The sequence below is a fragment of the Podarcis filfolensis genome (assembly GCF_964270895.1).
Source record: "Podarcis filfolensis genome assembly, chromosome: 5".
Lineage (NCBI taxonomy): Eukaryota > Metazoa > Chordata > Lepidosauria > Squamata > Lacertidae > Podarcis > Podarcis filfolensis.
The window spans coordinates 14,943,138-14,970,076 of NC_139608.1; the positions used below are offsets into that span (position 1 = coordinate 14,943,138).

At 44.1% G+C, this 26,939-nt stretch overlaps 1 protein-coding gene across 10 annotated transcripts in view; it reads left to right on the top strand.

The window, feature by feature from the left end:
* The window catches only part of TNIK (TRAF2 and NCK interacting kinase), a 291,700-nt gene extending 266,310 nt beyond the window's left edge, over window positions 1-25,390 (top strand). For 9 of the 10 annotated variants that reach the window (XM_083613076.1, XM_083613082.1, XM_083613080.1 and 6 more), the window contains 10 exons: window positions 3,817-3,981; window positions 6,113-6,227; window positions 8,199-8,369; window positions 9,526-9,669; window positions 10,675-10,809; window positions 14,135-14,235; window positions 17,682-17,831; window positions 18,174-18,333; window positions 18,595-18,734; window positions 19,001-25,390. In XM_083613076.1, the coding sequence (XP_083469202.1) occupies window positions 3,817-3,981; window positions 6,113-6,227; window positions 8,199-8,369; window positions 9,526-9,669; window positions 10,675-10,809; window positions 14,135-14,235; window positions 17,682-17,831; window positions 18,174-18,333; window positions 18,595-18,734; window positions 19,001-19,084 (1,365 nt within the window). In that variant the 3' untranslated portion in view covers window positions 19,085-25,390. The remainder of the gene's footprint in view (window positions 1-3,816; window positions 3,982-6,112; window positions 6,228-8,198; window positions 8,370-9,525; window positions 9,670-10,674; window positions 10,810-14,134; window positions 14,236-17,681; window positions 17,832-18,173; window positions 18,334-18,594; window positions 18,735-19,000) is intronic. The other variant, XR_014547950.1, reaches the window with a different exon arrangement.
* The last annotated feature ends 1,549 nt before the right edge of the window (window positions 25,391-26,939 follow it).

Genomic DNA, 26,939 nt, shown 5'->3' on the forward strand with positions numbered 1-26,939 from the left:
TCCAAACAGCAATGAATACTGTAGGACGCAGCCAGGTTGTGTCTGGATTCTGATATTCTTCCATCCTGGCCTAAAGCAAGAAAAAACTCCCAAACCAAAGGATTTACACAAAGATTTACACCGGTAGAAGTGAGTTTGAAACCTAGCCCGTTCACTTCCATAATAATTCCCCCTTCAGCCATCTGCTGAAGATTTCCAATTGCTTTAGTTTAATTGTAGCTCTTTATCTGAACACCCTAATTGTGATGTCATGGTTTGTATTCAGGAGGAAAAAGAAAGACTCTTAAAAAGTCAATCCAGAGGCAACAAATGGGACTTTTGTTTTATTTTGGGAAACATTTGCACCTATGCAGCATGGATGAATTCCAGTGAAATGTCTAGTGGTTATGGGGCAAGGCAGTGGGGAGCCAAACCCATAATATTTTGTTGAGAGTCACAACCCACATCCTAAAACCGCCAGAAGCAAAGAAACCTTCCTATTCAGCCTCCTCCTGAATAGGTAGCACAGCATGTCTCCTGTGCTTTTACCAGTGTTGGCCATTGATAGCAATGCCACCTTGCAGAGTGGGGTGAAGTAAACCTGTTGCTGGAGAATAACCTTGATATGAATGACAGGAGGTTAGATTGTATGAGGCATGCTGTAAGAAAACAAAAGAAGAAGAAAATTCACTAAAAATAAAGTGTTTGGGAAGGACAGGTAATTCAGAAAGACAGAAGGAAGAGCTTCTGACATCTCACCTTGAAGTCCACTAGGTGCTGTCCATAGTACTGAATGACTACCTTCCCCACGCTGATGTTGTCCGTAAAACCAAATGGCCACATTTTGCACCCTGAGAAAAGGGTCCATTGTTGTTGAAGCCAGCCATTGTTGCTTTCTGGGTGCAGGGGTTGGTAGTTTCATAGCCAGCTAGCTGTGATTCTTCCACAGTGGATTCAGTTGCTATCATGGCATGATCCCACTGAGCTTAGGTAATAATGGCTAATATTGCTCCCCAACCAATTATAGCTGACCAGGAAATGCATAATACATTCCATAAAATAGGCTAAGGAGATGTCCAGAGGCTGAAGCACTACAGCAGTCAGGCCACATGACCTGCAGAGGTCAAGAAGGGGAGGAAGGAAAGTGCAATGCGCAAGGACCTAAAAGGCTGGGAGATTAATGTCAGATCCCATGAACTTGATGGGGTGGGACAGAACCCTGTCTAGGATACCCAAAGAACTGTGGCTGGTTTTTCTCCCTGAAGTGTAAATGTCTCTTTAGCCACAGTCATAGACACAGGGCCAAGGTATTTGTGATAGCAGCAGATCCATGTGTTTAAAGGAGAATCTGCTGTAGTTCTGTAGGAAAAGGAATGGGGAGGTCTAGTTTTAAGGAATAAATAGGCTGCATGGAGAAAGGGAATTGAGCCCTCCTCCTTCCTGCAGCTTCCCTCCCTGTGCTTTCCTTTCAACCAGGCACATATTTTGTATCATGTCCCAACCCTTCAGAGCAGATTTTCCAAGGACACAAGAGGTTGTTGGAAGTTGCCTCTGCCTCATCCAGTTACTGGAGCATCCCATCCTGCATTGCAGGGGGTTGGACTAGAGGTTCCTCAAGGTCCCTTTCAGCACTGCAACTCTATGATTCTATTAGCAGAACTCTGCTTGGGATACTTTTGCCAGCAAAAGCCTGCTTAGGATCTGAGGGTGGTATTCCAGTAACTCAATTACTGCCAGTGCAACAAGATTCCACCCCATCTCCTCCCCTGTGAGCACCCTGCACCCTCCCCTGCTCCAGAGCAGACACCCTAGAACAGACTTAGGATGTGCAGAGGAGGAGGAGAGGGGGAGAAAGTTCTACTGCGGTAGCAGAAATCCTTGAGCTGGCAGACCCCTGATTTAGCACTGCACTTGACATGACCCTAAGCCATTGTTTGGAGTGTGGAAAAGTGGATTCATGCCTAATTAATGCACTCCTTGTTTGTGAAAGAGTCTGTAAGTGACCTTAAACCTGATAGACCTTAAGAAACAAGCTGTGATGAGTGCCATGCAAGGTGTTTGCAGTTTTTGAATATAAATCATTCTTTGCCACCTGATTAGGTTGAGAGTGTCAAGAATTGTGCAGATGCTGCTTGTGGAGCCTGGGGTAATCTCTTTCAGGTACATTACCCTGCTTGGGCCTGCCCTTAATAGGTGACACATTAGACATAAACAGCAGGTTGCTGACAATTTCTGCCAGGCTTGTAATTCAGCAAAAGAGGCATCTGCGGTGACTTTTGCAATGGAGACAAGTCAGTCTGTTTTGTCAGCTGCCTGCAAAGGCAGAGACCAGAAGAGGGAACAAAGTGAGGTTGTTTGTTTTTTGCTAGATTATAAAGCATTTCCCAAGTTGCAGATGGAAGAGGATTTTCTGTTCTCCGTGGAGACACATAGCTCTCGCTGATGCTAATGCGAGCTTTGCGTGCCTGTCAGGACAAAAAGATCTGTTAAGTCGTGCAGGGGGAAAAGCTGAGGCTGTTTGCTGCTGTCTTGAGTCACATAAACTTACTGTAGCCCATTTGAAAAGGGCACAAGGTGGAAAAGTGGCTCCTGGCTCTCATGACGTCAAAATACTGCAAAGTGGGGCTTGCAAAGTGGGTACATGCCACATATCTCTCCCCCGATGGCCATGCCAAAAGGTAACGTCTGTGTTTCTACTTCAGAGTAGGTGTCAGTGGGGAGACGCAGGCAACCTGCTTAGGCATAACCTAGATACAGGCACAAAATGGAAACCACCAAAGGTCACGTAACACCATGGCAGTTATTAAGATAATGCTAAGTGATGTAATCCTTTCTCAATAATTACACATGTTTTCAGTGTGGTAGATGGAAACCCAGCTTCTAATTGGCCCTGTCCCTGCAGCCAAGAGCATGCTAACAATGCGCATTCAGCCATTGGGCTGGTTTGCACATATTGATGACCCTGTCTTAATGATCTGAGGAACAGGCCATGGGCTCTTTCACTCATGCCTCCCCTGACATACCAAATTCAGTACTTCTACCATGATTCTGTAGAGCACCGTTTTACAGAAACAGGAGGCCGTTCTTCACAAGCAAGACTTAGACCAGCTTTTCCTTTAAAAGGTCTGTGGCCCAGTTCAGGCATACAGCAGTCCCCCTTTCAGCTGCCTGTGGGAGCATGTAGTTTAGGGCTGTAAGTGAAGGTCACATGGAAAGCTCTGCATGTGGCAACATGTGGTTAGTCCCCATACGGCATGGCCCTTCTTCAAGCTGCTGTGATTGTACAGATAGAGCAACTACATGCACAGCAACTTGTGTAGAGGTTGCAGGTCATCCCATCATCTCTGCACCATTTAGTTTGTGGGTCTTTAAAATACCTTTAAAAACCGTTAAATCTCTGATAATGCAAACAACATTTAAGTGAGAACTTCATGAAAGACCAAGATGTTCTGCACTCCTGCAGGTGGGTGCTGCAAAGCATCTGGCTCAAATATAAAAGCGATGTAATATCTGAATTCTGTCCCACTTTTGATTGCATTCACCTGCTGTATAAATAGTACAGAAGGGGCTCGGATGTGCTGTTTAGCCTTGTGGTCTTAACTATTAATAACCATTCTTCTGCTGATGAACAAGGATGCCCTCTCCTTCCAAATGTGCTCTGTGTTTCATTCTCTCTAAATTTCTTCAGTGGAGCTACTTGCTGAGTCCGCGGGTCAAGAGGACAGCCAAGCCAAGGGCTTGTGCCTGTGCTTGCTTGGCTACGTGAGTTAATATGTTACTCTTGGGGTTTCTCTCTCACACACTCTCCTCTCTTCTTTATAACTTGTGTCTCTGCAGACTTCTGGGGACAAAAAGCGCTCTGGCCACACAGCCAGCAATGGCTTTGCCGGCCATGTCAATCTTCCAGATTTGGTGCAGCAGAGCCACTCACCTGCCGGCACACCGACTGAGGGTCTGGGCCGAGCCTCCACCCATGGTCAGGAGATGGACTCGGTGGCAGAAGTAGGTAGCAGCAGGGTCCTCTGGGCTCAGGACCTGCTCCCTTTCTCCACCTTTGCTTTGCAGAAATACTAACATCTAGCTCTCAAGATTTATCTTGGATCTCCTCCCCGCTGCTTGGCTATCATTCTGTGTTTATGATTATATACATGATGTTGAATTTCTGTTTTAATCCATCAGCTGCTGAAAATGGTGGCAAAGAAGTAAGGGCATTTCTGGGTAAAAGCTTCCCTTAGCTGCAGAAGCGAAACAGGAAGTAGCTTGCATACAAAAGGCACCTGTTATCAGGGAGGCACCATGGCTCAGCAGTAGAGCAACTGCTTGGCATGCAGACGGTTCAAGTTCAATTTGTGGCATCTGCAGGTAAACTTGGGAATGCCCCCGGTCTGAAATCCAGGAGATCCCAAGCCAGTGTAGACCAGGGTTTCTCAAACTTGGGACTCCAGCTGTTTTTGGACTACAACTGCCATCACCTCTAGCTAGCAGGACCGGTGGCCATGAATGATGGGAATTGTAGTCCAAAAATAGCTGGAGACCCAAGTTTGGGAACTCCTGGTGTAAACAATACTGAGCTAGATGGACCAAAGGTCTTATTCGGTATGAGGCAGATTCCTAGATTTCTATTGTCTTTGCACAATCTGCTCTTCTCCTCCAGTGCTGGTCATGGACTGACATCTATCCATATGGTGATCAGCACAGCCGACAGGTGTCTGGCATGCTGGCATTAAGCAGAATAATAATTGGAGAAAATCAGTATCTGGAAGGCATCCTGAATTAGTGTGATTCCCCTCAATTTGTTAAAGCCACACAGGGTTGTAGCAGAACCATAGGAGAGCAGGATTCTTTTTCATGAACATCTCGACTTTTGTTTTATTTTTCAAAGAGCAGGTTTCTGGCCCTTAACAAAAGGGAAGAAATGGTTGCACATATATTCTAAAAAGTGGGTTGGCAATGCCTATTAAATCTCCCCGAAGCCCAAAAACAAACTCAGTGAGCTTTACCTACATAACTCCTTGTGTTGCCCTTCCCCGTAGCTAGAAGAAGCAGAATAAATCTGCATGTAATTTATGCAGGCCTGTTTACAGATTGTGAGATGGCAATTGAGGCATTGCATCACCAGAGTTTGGAAGTCAGCACATCTGTCTCGTTAATAAAACCTCAGGAGGTCTAAATATTCTGCTAAACGGTCACTCGTGAACTCATTAATGCAATCCTTTTCTTCCCCAGTTAAGAGATAGTGCTCGCTTTTCCTGGAAGCCCAAGTGGTGCCCTCAAAAAACTGCTACCTTATGTGTACATTGAAAGAGAAAGAGGCTCTTTCATGAGGCTGGTTATCTCTTTACAGCAGGGAGGCTAGGCAGTTATCTAGGGTGACAGCTGCCTGGCTCCAGCACTCAACCTGGATCACAGACTTGGGTGGCTTTTGAAATAAAAGGAAAAGGCATAGAATAGTGATGATGGAAGGTGGGGCTTCGCCCTCCCCATTTTTCTGGCTTCTTTCTATGATGATGATGATTTATTAGATTTATATACCAACCTTCATCACAAGATCTCATGGCAGTTCACAAGATAAAAATGCAAGGTAAAAGCACAAATAAATAGTTAAAACGAAAACAACCAAAGTCATAACTATAACATTGCTTGGGTAAATACCACAGCAGAAGAACAAGTGCCATGTCATGGAAGAAATCCCTGCTTTTGCACCATAGGGTTTACAGCTGTCAAGAAGTAAAGATCACAACCTTTGCCTTTGGATGCTAACATAGCAGAAGATTCTCAAAGGGGGGGGGGAGATGTAAATATTAGTAGTTCATTATTCTGGATTTCCTTCTAATCAAACCCAGCTCTGTTGTACTTAGCAACAAAGTTATGCTAATTTAAATTGATTATTACTTTTGCATCTACACCAGTCATTAAAGCCAATTTCTGCCTACTACGGAGCCATTTTAGGGATAAGGCATGGGTACTAGCTAAAGAATTGGTCGTTTATACCTGCATACATTCAAATACCACCCATTCTGCCACTGGACTAAAACCCTTGTGCTTTGAATGTATTATCTGTGTTGGTGTGAAGACTAAAACCTTATTATTACCTTCTTCTGATTAAATAATATATTTATTTCTCACTGGATAGTATGGAATGGGAAGTAGCACGAAAGCATCTTTCACTCCATTTGTGGATACCAGAGTATATCAGACCTCCCCTACAGATGAAGATGAGGACGATGATGAGGAATCGTCTGCCACAGGTAGGGAAAGGCAATGGGAAATGCTTGGGGTGTGAGACACTTGGACCTGTTAGCATATACTTAGGCAAGTGTCAGCTCTAGGAAAGAGCATTTGAAAAATCCTGCACATGCTGGCCCGGCAAGTGTTCATAACAGCTTACAGCTTCTATAGCACCATAGCAAAACATCCCTTCTAGAGCATTTAGGAAACGTGCTCAAATCTCCAGTGTTTTCCCAGCAAGAATGAGTGTCTGGAAAGCTGTGGGCCACATGACAGCATGCACTGAATTTTACTGTGGCTACTGCAAGCCAAAGTAACCTTAGTGCATGGAGACTCTGTGGGCCAGATTGAACTACCCCATTCTACTAGAGGGGGCAGTACAAGTATCCCACCCCGACCCCAAGCTCAAAGACTACCCCTCTCCAACCCTGTATACCCACTACCACCCACAAATCCACTCTGAAGGATTAGGGCATCCCCAAAACAGTGTGCCAGAGAGGAAAGGAGATGGTTCCATCGGTCAAGTAGTCATGCTTGCAGTAGCAGAACATAATCTTAACCCTACATTGAACTCCTCCTCCCTATATGTGCAAGCCTCTGCGAGATTAGCTCAAATCTCATTTGAATTCACATGATCTCACTTGAGTTTTCAGTCTAAAATTTGAAAACATTAAATAAACATTAAATAGAGGTACCCTGAGAGAGAAGGGACGCGGGAGGCGCTGTGGGTTAAACCACAGAGCCTAGGACTTGCCAATCAGAAGGTCGGCGGTTCGAATCCCCATGACGGGGTGAGCTCCCGTTGCTCGGTCCCTGCTCCTGCCAACCTAGCAGTTCGAAAGCACGTCAAAGTGCAAGTAGATAAATAGGTACCGCTCCGGCGGGAAGGTAAACGGTGTTTCCGTGCGCTGCTCTGGTTTGCCAGAAGCAGCTTAGTCATGCTGCCCACATGACCCAGAAGCTGTACGCCGGCTGCCTCGGCCAATAAGGGGAGATGAGTTCCACAACCCCAGAGTCGGTCATGACTGGACCTAATGGTCAGGGGTCCCTTTACCTTTACCCTGAGAGAAGGGGCGCGGGTGGCGCTGTGGATTAAACCACAGAGCCTAGGACTTGCCTATCAGAAGGTCAGTGGTTCGAATCCCCACGACGGGGTGAGCTCCCGTTGCTCGGTCCCTGCTCCTGCCAACCTAGCAGTTCGAAAGCACGTCAGAGTGCAAGTAGATAAATAGGTACCGCTCCGGCGGGAAGGTAAACAGTGTTTCCGTGCGCTGCTCTGGTTCGCCAGAAGTGGCTTAGTCATGCTGCCCACATGACCTGGAAGCTGTACGCCGGCTCCCTCGGCCAATAAAGCAAGATGAGCGCCGCAACCTCAGAGTCAGTCACAACTGGACCTAATGGTCAGGGGTCCCTTTACCTTTACCTTTACCCTGAGAGAAGTGGAAAGAAGAAATCAGGATGGCACATAGTTGGCCTCACCGCCATGAGTATCCTGTTCACGTCGTGAGGTTGAAACTTTATGGTGCTCCTCAAGCCCTCCGGCAAGGCTAGACTAACTGTGGCATCAGGTTAACCACAGATCCGAGCAACTTTGCCCTCAAAGGGTTTCACAAGCCTTTTGCAGCAGGCTGTGCAGCAGCTCTGTGCAGGATATTGGGCAGAAACCAGTGATACATAGCTTGAGTTCTCCTCTGCTGGGCAGATACTTAGTTCAAAGTACTGTAGTTTCCTCTGACTCCTTGCAGTGGTGCTGCATTCATTGTGCAGACAGAAGCCAAAATCAACACAGTCTTGAGGCCTGTGCAGAATTCCAGTTGAACCGAGTTTATCAGTAACAATTCCTCCATCTGTATGTTATCAGAGAGGTATGGGGGAAAGCCACAGGAAGCAGCTCCCGCAGAGCTAAAGAAACACATGTATTGGCCCTTAGTAGCTGATAAAATCCCCGTTATGTATTCAGTAAAGCTGTTTCTGCATGTTTTCCTTTCCAGCATTATTTACCAGCGAGCTGCTGAGGCAAGAACAGGCCAAACTTAATGAAGCAAGGAAAATTTCTGTAGTAAATGTGAATCCCACCAACATTCGTCCTCATAGTGACACACCAGAGATCCGAAAGTACAAGAAGCGCTTCAATTCTGAAATCCTTTGTGCTGCTCTGTGGGGTAATCTGTTAATTATCTCATTGAATAGCAGAAATGCCGTCTGCATGTTAAGATTTATTTTGGTGCTTTTTAAGCGAGGCTCTGGCATAATACCAGGAGCTGAGGGGGTAGAAGCAAAACATTCTCTACTTAAGGTAGGGTGCTAAATAGCAGCTCTAGACACCTTTTTCCTGGGGTTGCTATCATGGCACCTGTGGATTCAGTGCCACTCTTGAAGACTTCTTCTGGGGTTCTTGAAGCCTCAACACCATCCCCACTTGAAAAGTACAGAGAGCTGATGAAGGAAGCTGAAAGTGTACGGCTCCTTTCCATCTCCCTGTGCTTTTGAAGGCTCAGATAGGCACCTGAGAGCATAGGAGGGAAAGGGGAGACATCTGGGGTACTGCAGGAGGAGAGAGAGAGAATGAGAATGGGGACATCCCCTGCCAGACAACCATCAAATCACATCTACCATCTGCTCCATTGACTAAATCATTTAAAAAAACTCAGATTGGGTGTTTTCCAGCACTGCCATAGTGTAGATGCATGACTCAGGCCCAGATTCTTATGGATCCTCACAGTTTCCACAAGAGATCCCCCAAAATCACCATCAAGTCACAGGTCACCTCTTTCTATGCAGATGTGCTCTGTGATTTGTTGGTGACTTTGCTGTCCTATATAGAAATAATTATGATCTATGGGAATCCATGCCTTGGACCAGTGTTTTTATGGTGCTGGCAAGAGGAGATGGGAGCCTGATTCCCTGGATAGCAGGGAATCATTGTGAGTAAGTGAAGTCAGAGGTAAGGAGAGGGTTCAAATAGCCTATCCCACTCCGGTGACCATGTCTCCCACCTTCTGAATGTTAAGAGTGTGTCATAAATGCCAATAGATCTCCTCTACCAGTGAACCAGTCAAGGCCCCAACCCTGTGAAGGAGGTCTGTGCACATCCATCACCATCTAAAACTCTCTGAGCACAAACACGGTGGGGGAGCATGGCTGCTGGGCTTGTCATTGGCAAAAGACAGGTCTAGCCCACATAATCCCTCATCCCTTCAACATGTGAGAGGTTTCCAACCTTCACTGGGAGCCCTTGGTTGATTCCTTTTAATGTTCACTAAAAATGTCTCCATTCTCCTTAATTTCATCCGCTTCCTCTGCTTGCTCATCGTGCAGGTGTGAACTTACTGGTGGGAACAGAGAACGGGCTCATGCTGTTGGACCGCAGCGGGCAAGGGAAGGTGTACAACCTGATCAACAGGAGGCGGTTCCAACAGATGGACGTGCTAGAAGGACTCAATGTCCTTGTAACAATCTCAGGTATAGCTGTGAGCCTGCATCAGTGTTTCATTTTGCTATTGGTTTCTGACAGCCCAGGCTCTAAGTGCAGGGCACACACAGGGGGAGGAGAAGAAGGAAGGTCCTGCTGTGCAAATGAAATTTGTTCTGCTCATGCAATGATTTAGCTGAATATCACCCTCATTTTTTTATTTATTAAACTTGTCAGTTATTTGTTTAAAAACGAAGTTATGTAAAAATGCATCATAATATAGATACATTCACACGAAAACGCTTGCAAGCCACAAAAATATACAAACACCGCCACCCCCAGTAACAGCAGCAGAAAGCTTTAGCAGCATGCTAATAGCAAAACAACATATTCATAGTTCACCCAAAGCCTGGGGGGAAATGTTTGGGTTTTTTTAACCTGGTGCCAAAATGATGTCAGTGAAGGTGCCCAGCGGACCTCAGTGAAAAGAGTATTCCATAAACGGAGCCACAACAGAAAAGGCCTTCTTCCTTGTCATCACCTGAACATTTTTTTTTAAATGCCCTAAGCGCACTGACTTTTAGTGCTCAGTTACGGCAATTACTTAAACATATTTTTACATCAATATTATTCTTTACAGTTGTCTGTAATTTTCAGCCAACAGAGGTTGGCATGCTTGCATACGTTTCCATGCTTCACCTAACACAGATTTCTCTTTTTAAAACCCACCCTTCCATCTGAAAGGCCTTACCTCCAGACAGACAGTTAACAATAATACCGATGAGCTCAATTATAAGATGTTTTAGCATATAGGAAGACAACAGGAACGCATGCAGAAATAAGCTACATTCATTCATATGGCTTCGGTTTAGGTGCAAGATTAAAGTTCCAATTAATATTTCCAAAATTAGCTTTCCTCAACAGAAAAGAATGCAATAGACAAGCTGGCATCAGACAATGTATGGATAGGATAAATGGCATAAAAAGCCCTGTGTATTAGCATCCAAGTTGATCCAATGATGGATTGTATCTTTATCGGTTCCATGTTTCAACAGGAAAGAAGAACAAGCTACGAGTTTATTATCTTTCATGGTTGAGAAACAGAATATTACACAATGATCCTGAAGTAGAAAAGAAGCAAGGCTGGATCACTGTAGGAGATTTGGAAGGCTGCATACATTACAAAGTTGGTAAGCACAAGACCATATGCATAAGTGCAGTATCACACTAGCAGGAAGCTCTCTTAATGCTAGGCATGCCTGCTGGTCAAAGGCGCTTGGGGACTCTGAATATCCTTGTGCTGATTCCTGCTATTCCCACAGGCAGACTGAGGTGTAAAGAGTCAGCCTTCGTTGCACAGTCAACAACAGTGAATATTGCACAAAATGCTTGGTGCCTCTTTTCTTTATTACCTTTTTATGGCACTAAATCAACCATGGAGAAAATAGTTATGCCTAAGCATGACTTCAACTATGCTCAGAGTGGGAGGTATGGTGTTGTCTAACCATCCCTGGGCTTATTTGATAGTGGAACAGGCCCCAGCATATATTAATGTGGTCCACAAGTTCACCCCATCTGATTTTTTATGAATACAGTGGTGCCTCGCAAGACGAAATTAATTCGTTCCGCAAGTTTTTTCTTCTTGCGAGTTTTTCGTCTTGCGAAGCATGGTTTCCCATAGGAATGCATTGAAAATCAATTAATGCGTTCCTATGGAGACCGCTTGCCAGGCTGGCGGTGCGGAGAAGGGCTTTTCTCCCCACCGCAAGCCTTCAGGACAGGTCCGGGAACAGAGGGGAAGGCGCGCAGCACTTCTCCTCTGTTCCCGGGGCTTGCGGTGGGAGGAGGGTTTTTCCTCCCCACCGCCAACATTCAGAACAGCATTCTGAATGTTGGCGGTGGGAAGGAAAACCCTCCTCCCACCGCAAGTCTTCAGGACAGCCATCCGAAGGCTGGGGCGGGGAGAAGGTCTCTCCGCCCCACCGCCAGCCTTCGGAGGAGCCTTCCGAAGGCTGGCGCGGGGAGAAGGTCTCTCCGCCCCACCGCCAGCCTTCGGAGGAGGTCCGAGGACAGTGGGGAAGACGCACTGCGCTTCCCCGCTGTCCTGGAGATTTCCCTATGGGCTTTCGTCTTGCGAAGGAAGCCCATAGGGAAATTCGTTTTGCGAAGCGCCTCCAAAACAGAAAAACCCTTTCGTCTAGCGGGTTTTTCGTCTTGCGAGGCGTTCGTCTTGCGGGGCACCACTGTATTGCATGGATTGGGCATACATATAGAATCACAGAATTTTAGAGTCAGAAGGGACCCCTGTAAGTATCTAGTCCAGTTCCCTTCATTGCAGGAATCTCAACTAGATCATACATGACAGATAGCCATCCAACCTCTGCTTAAAACCCTCCAAGGAAGGAGAGTCGACCTCTCACGGGAGTCTGATCCAATGTTGAACAGCTCTTATGGTCAGAAAGTTCTTCCTGGTGTTTAGTCGGAATCTTCTTTCTTGTAACTTGAATCCTTTGGTTGGGGTCCTGGCCTCTGGAGCAGGAGAAAACAAACTTGCTCCATCCTCCATGTGACAGCCCTTTATTAATATTAAATATTTGAAGATAGTTATTATATCTCACCTCAATCTCTCAGCATTGGACTGGTGGTCATTCATGGACTTTTGCTGCAGTGTGATGTCCGATACACAGGTGTGAAGTGGGGCCAACAATGGGATGAGCAGGGATCATCCATCTTTCCGGCTACTCCTAGGCTGTATACAGTTAATGTCTGAATAGGACTAAAGGGCAATATCATTCAAAAAGCTAATAAACCAGTGTTTCGTTTTCTTCTAGATGTTCAGAAACCATCTCCCTCATGTATAACACAACTAGATTTGGGGGAGCCCTAAATCAAGAGTGACTCCATTAACAGTTGTTTTCTAGTTACAGATAGGTAGCCGTGTTGGTCTGCCATAGTCAAAACAAAAAAAATTTTTTCCTTCCAGTAGCACCTTAAAGACCAACTAAGTTAGTTCTTGGTATGAGCTTTCGTGTGCATGCACACTTCTTCAGATACTTCTTCAGTATCTGAAGAAGTGTGCATGCACACGAAAGCTCATACCAAGAACTAACTTAGTTGGTCTTTAAGGTGCTACTGGAAGGAAAAAAAATTAGTTGTTTTCTAAGAACTATAGTTTCGAAACTAGTAGGTTTTTCCAGGCTTAAACCAGCTACAGTGAAAAAAATGTATATTGAAGGGAAAGCATCTAATTAAATGAAGTTCCATTGGATGGCTCACACATACAAATTTATCACTTGCTGAGTCCAGCACTAGCTGGCTCTTAGCACATGTGAATAAGCGAAGGAAGTCAACCACCAGCTAGAGCTTTGTATTGCTTCACATCATCTGAAAGGCAAAGCTTCTCAAGCTAATCAGTTTGTATATTCAGCTGCCAGTCACCAAGTGTTCATGTATGGATTCTTATATTCACCTTATATATGAGGCAGTTTTGTGCCTAATGTTTCCCAGTGGACATAACTAATATAAGACTCCCATATGCTTTTAGTACCAGAATAAGAATTTGCACGAATGTCAGCTATATCATATCAAAAGCTGGGTAGTAGCCAGTGTGCTCCCGTAACGGTATGAAATCCCCTGTGATCCAGCAGTGAAATAAATTATTTTTCCTGGTATTGGATGGCAAATAAGGGTGTGTTTATTGCCACGGTCCTAAATGCTTACATTTCAAAATATTACTTGAAGTCTTTAATTTTATGTATATTCACTCAACACAATTAAGTTATTGAGGTTATGCTTCTTGATTAATTGAAAAGTACTAGAGAATATCTGTGAAAACGGAACATTGCAAAAGCTTTAATGCTTAAGAAAGAAAAACATACCATGCAATCATATTCCTTTTGGCTTAGCTGGCTAAAATCTGGTAGATCAAAATTTGAATCAAATGTCCTCTGTTATATGTAGATGATTAATAAATTTTACTTAACAAATACTATATTTTCAACTTGGCATTTAAAGAAAGTTTTGAAGTATCACAGTCCTAGCTTAAAATATTTATTTATTCATTTATTTATTACAAGGATAGTAGGGAAGGGTCACATTGCCATATTATTCATCTCAAATCCTGTGATGTTAGTTTCCTCCCAGACACGCATGCTCTTTCCAAAATACCTGCACTTGCGTTGGTGGTGGTGAGTCTCTTCCGAACTACTGTCGTAATTGGAAGCATGAGTGCCACCATCTTTAATTTGCTGCAGTGGTGGTGTGGCAGCCATGCTGTGTCATGTACATGCGAGCAAACACAAGATGGCTGCCCCTGTAGCTAGAAAGCACCATCCAGAACTATGAAGAACCTCAAATCAGTCCAAACTATCAGGGGAATTTGCCATTTGGCCTGTTCTTAAAGATAATACTTCTACTGACAATATGGTTTCAGCAGCTCTCCCTTGAGATTAAGTCATTCGGTTTTGTCTTGAGTGAATTGGATGTTTTAAAAATTTAGTTTTATTTCAATTTTAGTGAAATATGAGAGAATCAAGTTCTTGGTGATTGCCTTAAAGAATGCTGTAGAGATATATGCTTGGGCTCCTAAACCATATCACAAGTTTATGGCATTTAAGGTATGTTTTGTGTTGTTACAAAAATATTAGCATTATTCATACATTTGTTCATGTTTTTTATCACAGATAAGAAAATCTGTCATTCACTTCTGTTATCTATTCATCTGTGGCATAACAAGGAACTTAACCTATATCTCTCTGTGTGGCAAACCTCTGCAAATTTATTAGAGCTGGTTCTCATTCCCATGTTAGACATACCAGCATATTCGCAAAGACCACAGATGGTTATGAACCAGTTCAGATGTGTTTATAGAACAACAACATCCTGGTGCCCGCCAGATGTTTGGGACGACAACTCCCATCAGCATAGAGGGCTGGGGCTTATGAAAGTTGCCGTTGAAAACATCTGGAAAGCTCCAGGTTGGGGGAGGCTGGACTAGAGCCACTGTGTGATGCATAAATAAAATCACATAAATCTACCCTGACATCCAGGTGGGCCTGTCCTGCCAATGGGCCTACAAGTCTATGAGGAATCTCAACTAAAGCTTCCATGACAGATGACTATCCAACCTCTGCTTAAAAACCTCAGAGGGAGTCCATTCCACAGTCAAAACAGCTTTCTGTCAGAAAGTTCTTCCTGGTATTTAGTCAGAATCTCCTTTCTTGTAACTTGAAGCCATTGGTTCAGTTCCTGTTATCCGGAGCAGGAGAAAACAAGCTTGTTCCATCTTCCCTGTGACAGCCCTTTAGATATTTGAAGATGGCTATCGTATGTCCTCTCAGTCTCCTCTTTTCCAGGCTAAACATGCCCAACTCCCTCAACTGTTCCTCATCAAGGCTTGGTTTCCCGACCCTTGATCATCTTGGTCACCTCTGCACATGTTCCAGCTTGTCAATATCCTTCTTAAATTGTGGCAGCCAGATGTAAATTCTACATTCCAGTCATGAGTCTCACCCCACCAGGTTTCAGTAATGTCTACCAGGTCATATTTGCCATCCTGTACTAAAATCTCCAGCTCATCTTGCTTGTTTCCCATACTCTGCATTTGTATAGAGAGAAATGAAACCACGAGTCGTTCCCTCCAGTTGCTTCCTTCTTGTAGTTTCCTGCCCTTTAGCAGGTTTCTGGAGCACCACCTCAGTTTAACCTGTGCATCAACGAAGCTCTTTTGCCAGGTGCTCTTTTGTCATCAGTATTGTTTTCTCCCTCCCCTCATGATTTAGTGTAATCTCCAAATCAACTTTGTAAGACTCTTAGCAAGCACATTTTTGCCAATCGCTGTGAGATGCAACCCATCTCTTACCAAAAGTCTTTCCTTAAGGAAGCGGACACCATGCTCCAAGAAGCCAAACCTTTCCTGATGCGCAGCCAGTGGTTTACTTCCAGTATTTTCCTCTCTCTTCCCAGGCCACAACCTTCAACAGAAACGAGTGATGAAAAAGCCACCTGTGCCCCAAGGCCCTTCAGCTTCCTCCACAGAGTCTCATAGTCCCTTTCTATATGTTGAAAGCTGTGTCTGGCGGTATTGTTGCACCCACATGAATCAGAAGGAAGGGGTTGTGGTCAGCGGGTTTTATAAGACTTGGCAACTTCTGTGTCATAATGTGATTTTTTGCACTTGGGAGACAGCATACCTCCTGGGACATCCTGTTACCTCCACGCACAGCTACCTCTGTCAGCTGCCATCACCACCTATCTCTTCCTCCTCCGGGAGTGGCAGATATCGTTCTGAATGCTGTACCTCCCACAGCCACCTCTGTGTGTTCTGAGGTCTGCAGCTGCTGTCCTTGTTCCTCTGGCCCAGAATCAGTGTCCAAGGTGAGGGCACGGAATCGATTTTGCAGCTTCAGTGACACAGCATGGCTCCTGACAGTCCTGCTTCTGTGTGTCACGTTCCTCCAGGGGTTCGTCTCCTGCAATGGGTGATCTTCCTCCTCCTCCCTAGCGACACCCCCGCCCCTACATCACTCTGTTCCAGGACAGTCCATTCTGCTCTAGTGAGAAATTCCTCATCTTGCCTGATAGCTTGGATAGGTGTGCCTCACCACACGAGAGCCAGTGTGGTGTAGTGTTTAAGAGTGGTAGACTCATAATCTGGGGAACCGGGTTCGCTTCTCCGCTCCTCCACATGCAGCTGCTGGGTGACCTTGGGCTAGTCACACTTCTCACAAGTCTCTCAGCCCCACTCACCTCACAGAGTGTTTGTTGTGGTGGAGGAAGGGAAAGGAGAATGTTAGCCGCTTTGAGACTCCTTAAAGGGAGTGAAATGTGGGATATCAAATCCAAACTCTTCTTCTTCTCAAATTGCTGTACTTTCTCTTCCAGCAAGGCAGCCAGCTTGCACTTCCTGCTGGTGTAGTTTTGCTCATTCTCAGGCAGGAAGATAAACATGGCACAGAGTTACAGTTCCCTGAAGAAGCTCCCTCATCGTCCATGTCTCTTGGTTTTGTGTACACCGTGAGACAGCACTCCGGGCCTTCTTCTCAAATTGTCCTCGCAAATGCCCCTGTTTGCAAGTCTTGGTTATGAGTTTCCAGAGGCTGCAATTAGCTAAATAGAATTGCCGCTGGCTGCTAACTTCTCCCCCAAGTCACTTCCTCATTCAGCTTGCCTTCCTCTCAGCAGTAGTACCTTCCCCTCAGACCATGTGCTCTAGGAGAGCAGACAGCCACAAACCAAAACAGCTCAGACAACCAACCAGCCTTATTCCCAAAGACACAACCTCTCTCTTCAGTTTCCTCCACTGGTCATTCGCAGTCGCCCCTGTTTACAAGTGCCAGTCGCAAGCTCCTGGTCACAAGCTTCACAATTTCACTCAGATTTAACCCTGTTTTACTATGTGTTGGGTTCCAGCCCTGATGCTTCCTAACAGTTTTAATTTTTTTACGTAAATGCAAATATTAAAAAAAATCCTACTGAAATAGGCATGCTGGCAAAAAGGGTTAATCCAGGGTTTGGATACAAGATTCAGAGGGTTCTAATGTCCATCTCAAAGAAGAGGTGAGCTTTACAAATCTTGAATTCTTTGAAACTTGAATTAAATTCAAAATCAGGGATTTATTCCTGGATTATCCCTCTCCCAGCCGTCCTTGCAATCACCACCACCCCTTTCAAATTCCATTCACAAGCTGGGCTGGTAGCACCAACAACAGCCACAGGGAGAGGGAAGTCTCTCACTTCTAATCCCGCCTGGTGCTTTGTGCATTGCGTCAGAGCGTACCAGGACAAAAGCCCCCAGGTACGCTTGGGAAATGTAGCTTCCTGCCGCTTAAAAATTAAAAGGCCAAACATTCCACTGACACTTTGCATCTTCTTGTAAGATACCAACAGGTGAAGAGCTAAATCAATGCCCTAAATGTATGAAAGATAACCTAGACAGCAAAAGCAACGAGGACACATTTTTAAACAGCAAATATAAAATACTCTTGTTCTTACCATAGCATGCTGTGCATTTATTTCATTTTTTCCCCCCATACCACAAAATTGACTGAGGGGGTTTTAAAAGTCTTTTGCAGATCTCCAGCACAAACCATTGCTTGTTGACCTCACAGTAGAAGAAGGTCAGAGGTTAAAAGTCATCTTTGGGTCGCACACTGGTTTCCATGTTATCGATGTGGATTCGGGGAATTCATATGATATCTATATACCATCTCATGTGAGTCTGAGGCAGCATGGTGGTGCTCTGCAAACTTGATTATACAGTATGTATAATGTCTATTGAAACAGGGTCCTTGTTAAATTTCCTTTTTGGTGGGCACACCGTAATGCGTAATTTGGTGAGTTTCTCACATTGCTGAGGAGAGGGCTGCTATGCTATGAGTTGTCCAGGAACCCGCATGTTGTATGGGCTAAATCTGTTTATGGGTTGGTAGCAAACATCGGTTTGACAGTTTTCTGAGAGAAGTTGGCAAATGCTGAAGAGAGCTGGTCTTTCTTTGTTGTCCAGTAAACTTGATTTAATGCTGATTTGGGGGGGGGGGTTCTGTCCTGTATGCAGATTCAGGGCAATATCACACCTCACGCCATTGTCATCTTGCCCAAAACGGATGGAATGGAGATGCTTGTGTGCTATGAGGACGAAGGAGTGTACGTTAATACCTATGGACGCATAACGAAAGACGTGGTACTCCAGTGGGGAGAAATGCCCACTTCAGTGGGTATGTCAGTTCTTCATCTTCTCCTTAGCTATCAATAAATTCAGTGTGAAGTGAGAATCCTAAGCTGCAGTTGGCTATTTTCCTAGATAATATAATCTTCTGTGTTTGCTGTGATGAAACCATCTGTGGCTTGAGCCTCCAGCCGTAGGACATAATCTATTACACATGGTAACTTCCTGCCAGGTGTGGCACATGGTAAAAGCTACCTTGGCCCAAATGTTTTCAGTAAGAACGGGTTGCCATTTGCTTGTTTTCTTTCAGCCTACATCCACTCCAATCAAATAATGGGCTGGGGCGAGAAAGCGATTGAGATACGATCGGTGGAGACTGGGCATTTGGACGGAGTATTCATGCACAAGCGTGCTCAGCGGCTAAAATTTCTATGTGAAAGAAACGATAAGGTAGGTCTGATCTCAGAGCTGCACAGAGAATGATCTGGAAACAACTGATGGGAGAGCATTTGATGCCCCTTGTAAAAGCAATGTGGTCAAGCCATTAATAATGCTTTTAACACCTACGCTGAGACAAAAAAACACACACAAGATAAGATGTGACATAACAAATAAGCAAAATGTGTGAATGAATGAGGAAATTAAACACATCCCATTTACAAGTTCATATGATGATTTTACAGTTTAATAGATCAGGATGTTTCCTTCCCTAACAGGTATTTTTCGCCTCGGTGAGATCTGGAGGAAGTAGTCAAGTTTTTTTCATGACACTCAACAGAAATTCCATGATGAACTGGTAACAAAAGGGCCCTCGGGTGCTGACTTTGACACCAAGATTTTTTTAAGTTTGAAGAGCATTGGAACGTGTGGACTAGCACTGTAGAGGCAGGTGAAGAAGATAATTGTGGAACACGTTGCTTCCTTCTGTGAACACACTCGCACTCACGCAGACACGCTCCAAGAATACGACACACCTTTCTTGTTGTGGTTTAGGAATGGAGGTTTCCTCAAGGTCACAAGAATGCAACACTGTATTTGGGCAGAGATGGACAAATGCGCAAGAGGTTTAGCAGAATAAATCTCTTGGAAGTCTTCAGTTGAAACTGTGATAGAGCTGTGGGTCACACAATTTCATTTTGTTTTTTAAACATTTTCCTTGTCCCTCTATTTGTACAAATGGGGACAGATCTAAGTGTCAAACAGAGTCTCTGTTTTTAATTTTGTCTGCCTGCTAGCATCAAATATATAGTATGTTGTAAGGTTACCAATTAAAACTGGTGAGAGACAGCACAATAAATGTATCATTTTATCTTTGTGTTGGGAGGCTTTAACCATAGAGATGGTTAACTTTTGTAAAATCTTTTGCCTTTTCCAACATTTCTGTGTTAGTTTTGCAAACAGGTCGACAAATTTCAAACGAGAGAATGAATTCGATTCCCCCCCCCCCCCGAAGCCTTCCTTTTGGGAAATCTATTCTAAATGGCTAACCGACTAGCCTTAGATTATTATACAGTCAAGGTACAAGTATATTTTTCTTGTCAACCTGTCAGTCTATACTTCAGTATGGATCTTCATATAATGGTGCTCATTGAGAGAAAAAGCAGTGCCATCCTTGGCAATCATTCCCAACTTTGGCCTTAGCATTTTCTTGCCTTTCTCTAAAGCTGTAATACGGAAAGTCTCACAATAAAATTGCAGGTTGAGAAACGAATTGAACTAGAGCAAGATTCTGAAGATGGGCTGGAAAGTGTACCTAACTGCATCCAACTTGAATGCATTGAGCCTAGGTCCAACCTACTCTGTACAGTTGTACTTTGCTTTTGGGGGAAGGGGCGGGGATGATCCTTGTAGATACTGGTGTGTGTTTTTTCCCTTCATGAAAATCTCCAGGAGCCAACAGCATTTAATCCTTTGGAAGACGGAAGCCCCAATTGTTGATGGACATTCGCCCACTTCCTTGTCTGATGGTGTCCTGTTTTCCGAATATGAAAAAACTTCATGAGATCTTCATCCCGTGGTGCAAAGAATAGGAACATTGCAAAAGTGAGAGATAGCAGATTGGAAGGACAGTTTTGTTGGCCTAGAACCTGACACTTAGATTCATCTTTCTGCCCATCCCTCTTTGCTGCCCACCTATATAGTGAACACCAATGTGTGTGCAGATGTATGTATTTAGTTTGGGTTAACCTGTGTCCTTATATGCTTTGTTTGAATTATTTCCAGTTTTAAGGAAGTTATGTGCAACATTTCTACTATCGCCAAGCATGGATTCCCCATTAGTCTATGGATGTAACATAATTGGATCTGTGTTGCTGTTTTTAACCTACCTCATTTTATTTTTGTTTCAATTAGCTTTTCCTCATTAGCTCCAGCAGACACCCAGGGAGTTTGACTGGCCAGCTTCAAAGTATTAAACAAGAACAGTGTCTTAAGTAATTAGCAGTGTTTGGCCAGTTCAGGCCTCTTTAAAAAAGCAGAAAAGGACTCTCACGCTGCCTTCTTCCAGTTTTTCTGTCAGTGGTTCCACAGTTCCCGTTGTACAGGCCAATTGATACTGCCAATGGCCACAATATGCATTGGCTGCCAGCAGATTTTTAATAGGGTTAGAATCATGCCAATGTATGGCTGGCATGAACCAGAACCATGTTGCGGAAGCCACCATAATTCGCCCAATGGCAGTGGCTCAGAAAGAGTCGCTATAACTGTGCCAATCCCAGGGGCTGTGTGTACAGCCCCCACATGGAGACATGATCCCGGCTGGCTTGCCACAATCTTCCTTCTTTGTGTGTTCAACCTGAAGGGAGCCCACGTCGGTCCCCCACCCCATGCCCTACCTCACTACTTAATGATACACTGGTGTATCAGGCTAAGTTTGCTTCTCCGTAGGAGTTGAGCCCAGTTGGAGTCCTGCTATGATGCAGCTATCCAAGACTGCCTGCTTGAACAGTGCACCCTTGTCTTGCTTCTTACACCAATTTCCCTTTAAAAGCTGCTTGTGTTTGGTGGCTCTCCCCAAAAGGAAATGGGGCAGGGAGAATCATTGGCATCCATCTTTGTAGAAAGATAACGTTTTTGTTTCAAGCCCAGGGGTGAGGCTGCTAAGCTGGTTCCAGCCACTTGCTCCCCACTACATTCACAAGAGGGGTAATAATTAAGAGTTGTCTCCAAAGCTGTTCCTACACAGAGTAGACCCATTAAATTTAATAGACATGGCTAACTTCAGTCCATTAATTTCAGTGGGTCTGCTCTGTGTAAAACTTAGTTGGATGCAACCAACTGGATTTTTATTTTTGCGTTTGGAATCTGCAGCCCTCTTACATTAACCTCTAAACAACAAATTACTAATTTGCAGTCTAAGTAAATATTTCCATTAGCTAACTTAATAAGCCTAATCTATGCATAATGAAAATGAGTAACCTCAAACAATACACTTTGACCCCATTGTTTTTTCAAAGCCTTCCCTTCCAACACAGACAAGCGTTCATCCCATGGTCTCGCTTGCTGCTCTTGCAACGCAAGTGGCCTATTTTCAGCACCTTCCCTCCTGATAAAGCTTTTACCAAATGAATTGATGGCTGAATATTAGTTGACTCTGTTCACAACACTGGGATTTATGCAGACCCCACCAGAAGGCTAGTGCAGAGAATTGCAACACTGGGGAAAATAACATAATTGTTTATGTTGCCATCTTACTGACTCCTTTACCTAGGTTAACAAGAACACAACCGGGTGACAGTTTAATTATTTGAGAGTTTAATTATTTGAGCTCTGATCTTTGACCAGTCTTTTTTCTCCAGTTCCCACTCCCAGCACATATGAAAGAAAATATTCTAGTTCTTTCCACATTTCTAGTATCCCAATGAGTAATTCGTATTAATCCTTTGTATTCTGACAGGTCATGTACCATCTGCCCATCAGTTCATAACAATTTTCTCTTACTGTCGTTGTCAATGAAAATCTATGTGTGTTTTTTGCCAATTAAATTTTTTATTGAATTTCACCATTTTGTTTAACAAACTAACATCAAATTTAGCATCAAATTTAATACACTTTTAAAAGTTGACTCCCCGCCCTTCTTCCGTGGTGTTTTTATTCTCAACCTTTTATGCTGCATTATGCTTCTATCTATTCCACAATTCCTTCGTTACAATTAGAATTATTTTTCTTCCGTAGCTCATATTTCAGTCCTGCCCGCGATTCAATTTAACGTGATATTTTCCAAATTGTCCAAATAAGGGTCTCATTCTTCCATGTGAAATTCATCACTTGATCTCTTCTCTTGCTCTCACCTTTGCCATTTCCACGTAGTCCATTGTTTTCCAGAGGTATTCCCAGACTTCCACTGGAATATTCTCTCCAATGTTTTGTGCCTCTTTTATCATGTAATCCTTGATCATTTTGCTTGCCCTTTTCTGAACCCTGTTGGAGGTGCAGTATCCTTTTAGAGGTTAGGCATGCAGAAATGTACACAGCTGTGCTGACACAATCAATTTATATCACAGCCTTATGATAGTGGCAGTTTAATTTTCAGTTATTTTCCCCATTAGTGTGTGTGTGTGTGAAGTTAGACTTCATTTTGCCCCAATCTACATTTGGTGTGGGACACGGGTGGCGCTGTGGGTTAAACCACAGAGCCTAGGGCTTGCCAATCAGAAGGTCGGCAGTTTGAATCCCCGTGATGGGGTGAGCTCCCATTGCTCTGTCCCAGCTCCTGCCAACTTAGCAGTTCGAAAGCACGTCCAAGTGCAAGTAGATAAATAGGTACCACTCCGGCGGGAAGGTAAATGGCGTTTCCATGCACTGCTCTGGTTCGCCAGAAGCAGCTTAGTCATGCTGGCCACATGACCTGGAAGCTGTACGCCGGCTCCCTCCCCACAACCCCAGAGTCGTCTGCAACTGGACCTAATGGTCAGGGGTCCCTTTACCTTTACATTTGGTGTACACTGAATCATATTGTCCAGTTTACTGCCCATTCACTCACTTTGGAGCGCCTCACAATCCCTTGAACAATCCACTCCTTATTTTCCCTGCAGTCATGAACACACAGAAGGGGAGCAGCGCCATGTGTTGACTGTGCCCCTCTAGACCAAGGTCTGAAGGGGGAACCGCCTGCACTTGTGGCAGGAGTTGCATGAAGTAGACTAGGCTGCCTTTCAGACCTTTGTGAGGTGGTTGGAGGTCAGAGGGCCATAGCTGGCCACTGGAATGGTGGGAACATGAATTGTCAGTGGCCTCCTGATCTCCCTCCACACGTCAGTGCTCTACACAGAGTTCTAGATACGTTTTAGCACAAGAACCTCGAAATTGACAAAAGCCAGGTGTGTCCATAAACTAGACACTTAAACCTGCAAAGGTGGTGGTGGTGGGAACCCAAGAGACATCTGCCACTACTGTGTGATACATTTCAACATTTGTATGCCGCTTAGTCATCAAAACCTTTTAAGTGGTATACATGAAACAATATGAGATATACGTTTAAAATACCTATTAAATCGGATGCTAAAAGCAAGTTGTTCAAAATGTAAGTAAGCAAATAAATACATAAAAAAATAAAAGTGTCAAAATCACATGTTTGGATAGGCTTGCCCTAACAAACATGTTTTTAGGGAGTGCCAGAAACAGGCACCTGCGTAATAACATCAGTGAACAGGAAATTCCATAGAATATCGGAAACATTGATCCCTTGTAAGTGCAAATCAAACATTATGTGACACTTATCAAAGTACCAGATGTGCAGATCAAAGCTGTCTAGTGGGCATATATGGGGTAAGGGGATCCTTCAAGTTTTGATTTGTATTTTTTTCCTGGAGGCAATTCTATACCTTAGTTAAACTGATAGAGCAGAGTTTGGCAATATGCCCAAGCTTTTATTTCAAACCTAGAGTTACTACTGAAGTATCAGAAGCCTCTCACATCTTACTAGTCCAGAACAATCTATCTTGGTAACAACAACAACAACATGGCAGTTACTGGTCAAAATGAGATGTGTTCAGAGAAAGTGCTCTGAGTGATCTGTCCTTTTCTTGTTCATTATCAACTTAACTTATTTTAATTATTAAGGCATAAATTTCTGTGGCACCAAAGGGAAAGAAATCTTTTCAAAGCTGTGCACATAAAATTGAAAGTTAAAAACATAAAAAGGCAAAGATCAGAAGAACGTAAAAATTGGGTCACGTGGCCGGGTAAGCTTGTGTAATAAATTATAATAATAAGCTGGCATCTAAAGCTAAACACGGGATTGCTGTCTAATACACAAATGCAATGCATTCCACCGGTGGGTTTTTCCTAGAAAAATAGGTGCCAGAACTGACCAGGAAGTTGTTACAGTAAGTGTCACACTTTTTTACAACAAAAAACAATGTACCCTTCGGTACCCCCTGGAAAAAAAGCACTGCATTCCACAATATAGGCCTTACTGCTCCTTATGGCTGCCATAGTGGACAGTTAGCAAGGCTTCTCCAGCAGATCTCAAAGAATGGTCTGGGGTGTATGGAGAAAGGCAATCTTCGAGGCAGGCTATTCCCAAATTCTTTAGGGCTTTATGTGCAAACAGCAACACCTTAGGTTTGGCCTGGTAGCATATTGACTTACAGCAATCCAGGGTTCCTTAACATTTTGAGACGAGGATATCTTTTTTCTGAGCACCAAGAGCCATGGATAGATCGCTCCTATGGGAATGTCTTAAGGCTTGAAACCCTTCTTTTTCTCCCCCAAAACACCATTGGCCTTTCACAACTTTCCATGCAAAAGAAGTTCTAACCAATGAAGCTACAACGCCTGGGCAAAAACTCTTTGACTTGGGTCAGTTTTAAACTACTGCCTCTTTAACTGGCTTCTTCTGTTCCCTATATGCTCCTTGTGTTTCTTCCTACTGCTGTAATGAGAGGACCACATTGGGGGGGGGACACCCACATCTATTCAGTACATCAAATTGAGCAATAACATTTCCAACTCAGTCAAGCCACTACTTGTAACTGCTGGGGACTGGTAGGATGAGTAAGAACAAGCTTCATGGCTAATGGCAGCTGCCACCAGCTCTTTTATGTCTTTGCTGTGGTTACCTTTTGAACCGGAAGCTTCTTATTAAATTATGTTGAAAACTTGAACCGCCTGCCTGTTATATATTTCTTTCTTTCCTTAATTGGTGAGTTTCAAATACACCATTTTAAATAACTTTTGATGGGAACCTTTAGGTTGTTCGCAACCATCTGTTTTTATACCATTTGTAGAATTTCTCTGAGGAGAACAGAAGCTTAAATGTTCTTTTTCTGTGTTCCGCTTGCAAAAGTCGTAACTTTGTTGTGATACAGAGGGCAGGGATGGGGAGAAATTCGATTCCGTTTCCACTTAAAAGCCAAACCTCCCTAATTCTGTCTTCCAGAAACAACACACAAAACTAAAAGCAGCCATTCTTCAAAATTCACTCTTTAAATTTTTCAATGCAATTCTCCAAGCAATGTACAGTGGTACCTCTGGTTAATTCATTCCAGAGGTCCGTTCCTAATCTGAAACCATTCTTAACCTGAGGTACCACTTTAGTTAATGGGGCCTCCCACTGCCGCCGCATGATTTCTGTTCTCATCCTGAGGTAAAGTTCTTAACCCAAGATAATACTTCCGGGTTAGCGGAGTCCGTAACCTGAAGTGTTTGTAACCCGAGGTACCACTGTATACAAAAATGTATAGGTTAGTGAAAATGGCATACAGAATGCATTGCATTGTCAAAAAATGTGTTTGGCATATGGAAGAAGTGTATTAGGAGATAATTCACACTCAAATGCTGACAAATTTTCATGGGGACTTTTTTTTGGGTGGGGGAATCCACAATGATGTGGAAATCTGGAGAACTGAACATAAGATTGGAAAAATGAGAAACTGGTGGCTTATCCACTTTCTCTCGTCCTGCTGCTTCCCCCCAGGAAAACTGCTCTTTAGCACTCAGTTGGAGCAAACAGCCATTTGGATTTTCTCTGGATTTACCGGTACATTTGCTCCGATTCGTACCTAAAGAGTGGGTTTTCCCTGGGAAAGAAGTGGGGCAAGGGGGAATCCGCTCAAACCCATGCCTAGAAAGAAGCACAAGGCAAGCAGGACACCATGGACCCATGCTTTCTAGGCATAAGAGCAGTGGAAGAGTAGACGAGTCCCGAGAGAAACCATCACTAATGGAGACTCAGACTTGCCCATTGCATGAGTCACTTGTATCATCTCACAGGCTAAATTGAGAGAATGGGCAGTCATGGTTAACATCCTCTCTCATTCCTTGGCATGACAAAGTAGACTAGAACTGCCTGTTAGGAGCTCCTCAGTAGAACTGTACCATCTTCCCTTCTATCTCTTCGCCGTGCAGGGGAACCTGTGTCCCTCCAGTTGTTGTTGCACTAGAATGCTCCTCAGTCTCAAATGGGCATGGATGACAGGAATTGTAGTCCAGCAACACAGGCTCCTCATCCCTGTTGTAGCAGTACAGGGGAGGGGGACAGGTGCCAACAGGCTCTTCAAGCAACTCTCTGTCTCCAATATTCCCACTGGTGAGCCCTCTATGAAATCTGGGCAATTGTGATGGGGACTGCTATACACAGGTAGGAACTTCCACATGGCCATACTCCATGGGATTGGGTTTCTCTGAAGAGGGGCCAAGGTGTCACTACATTGG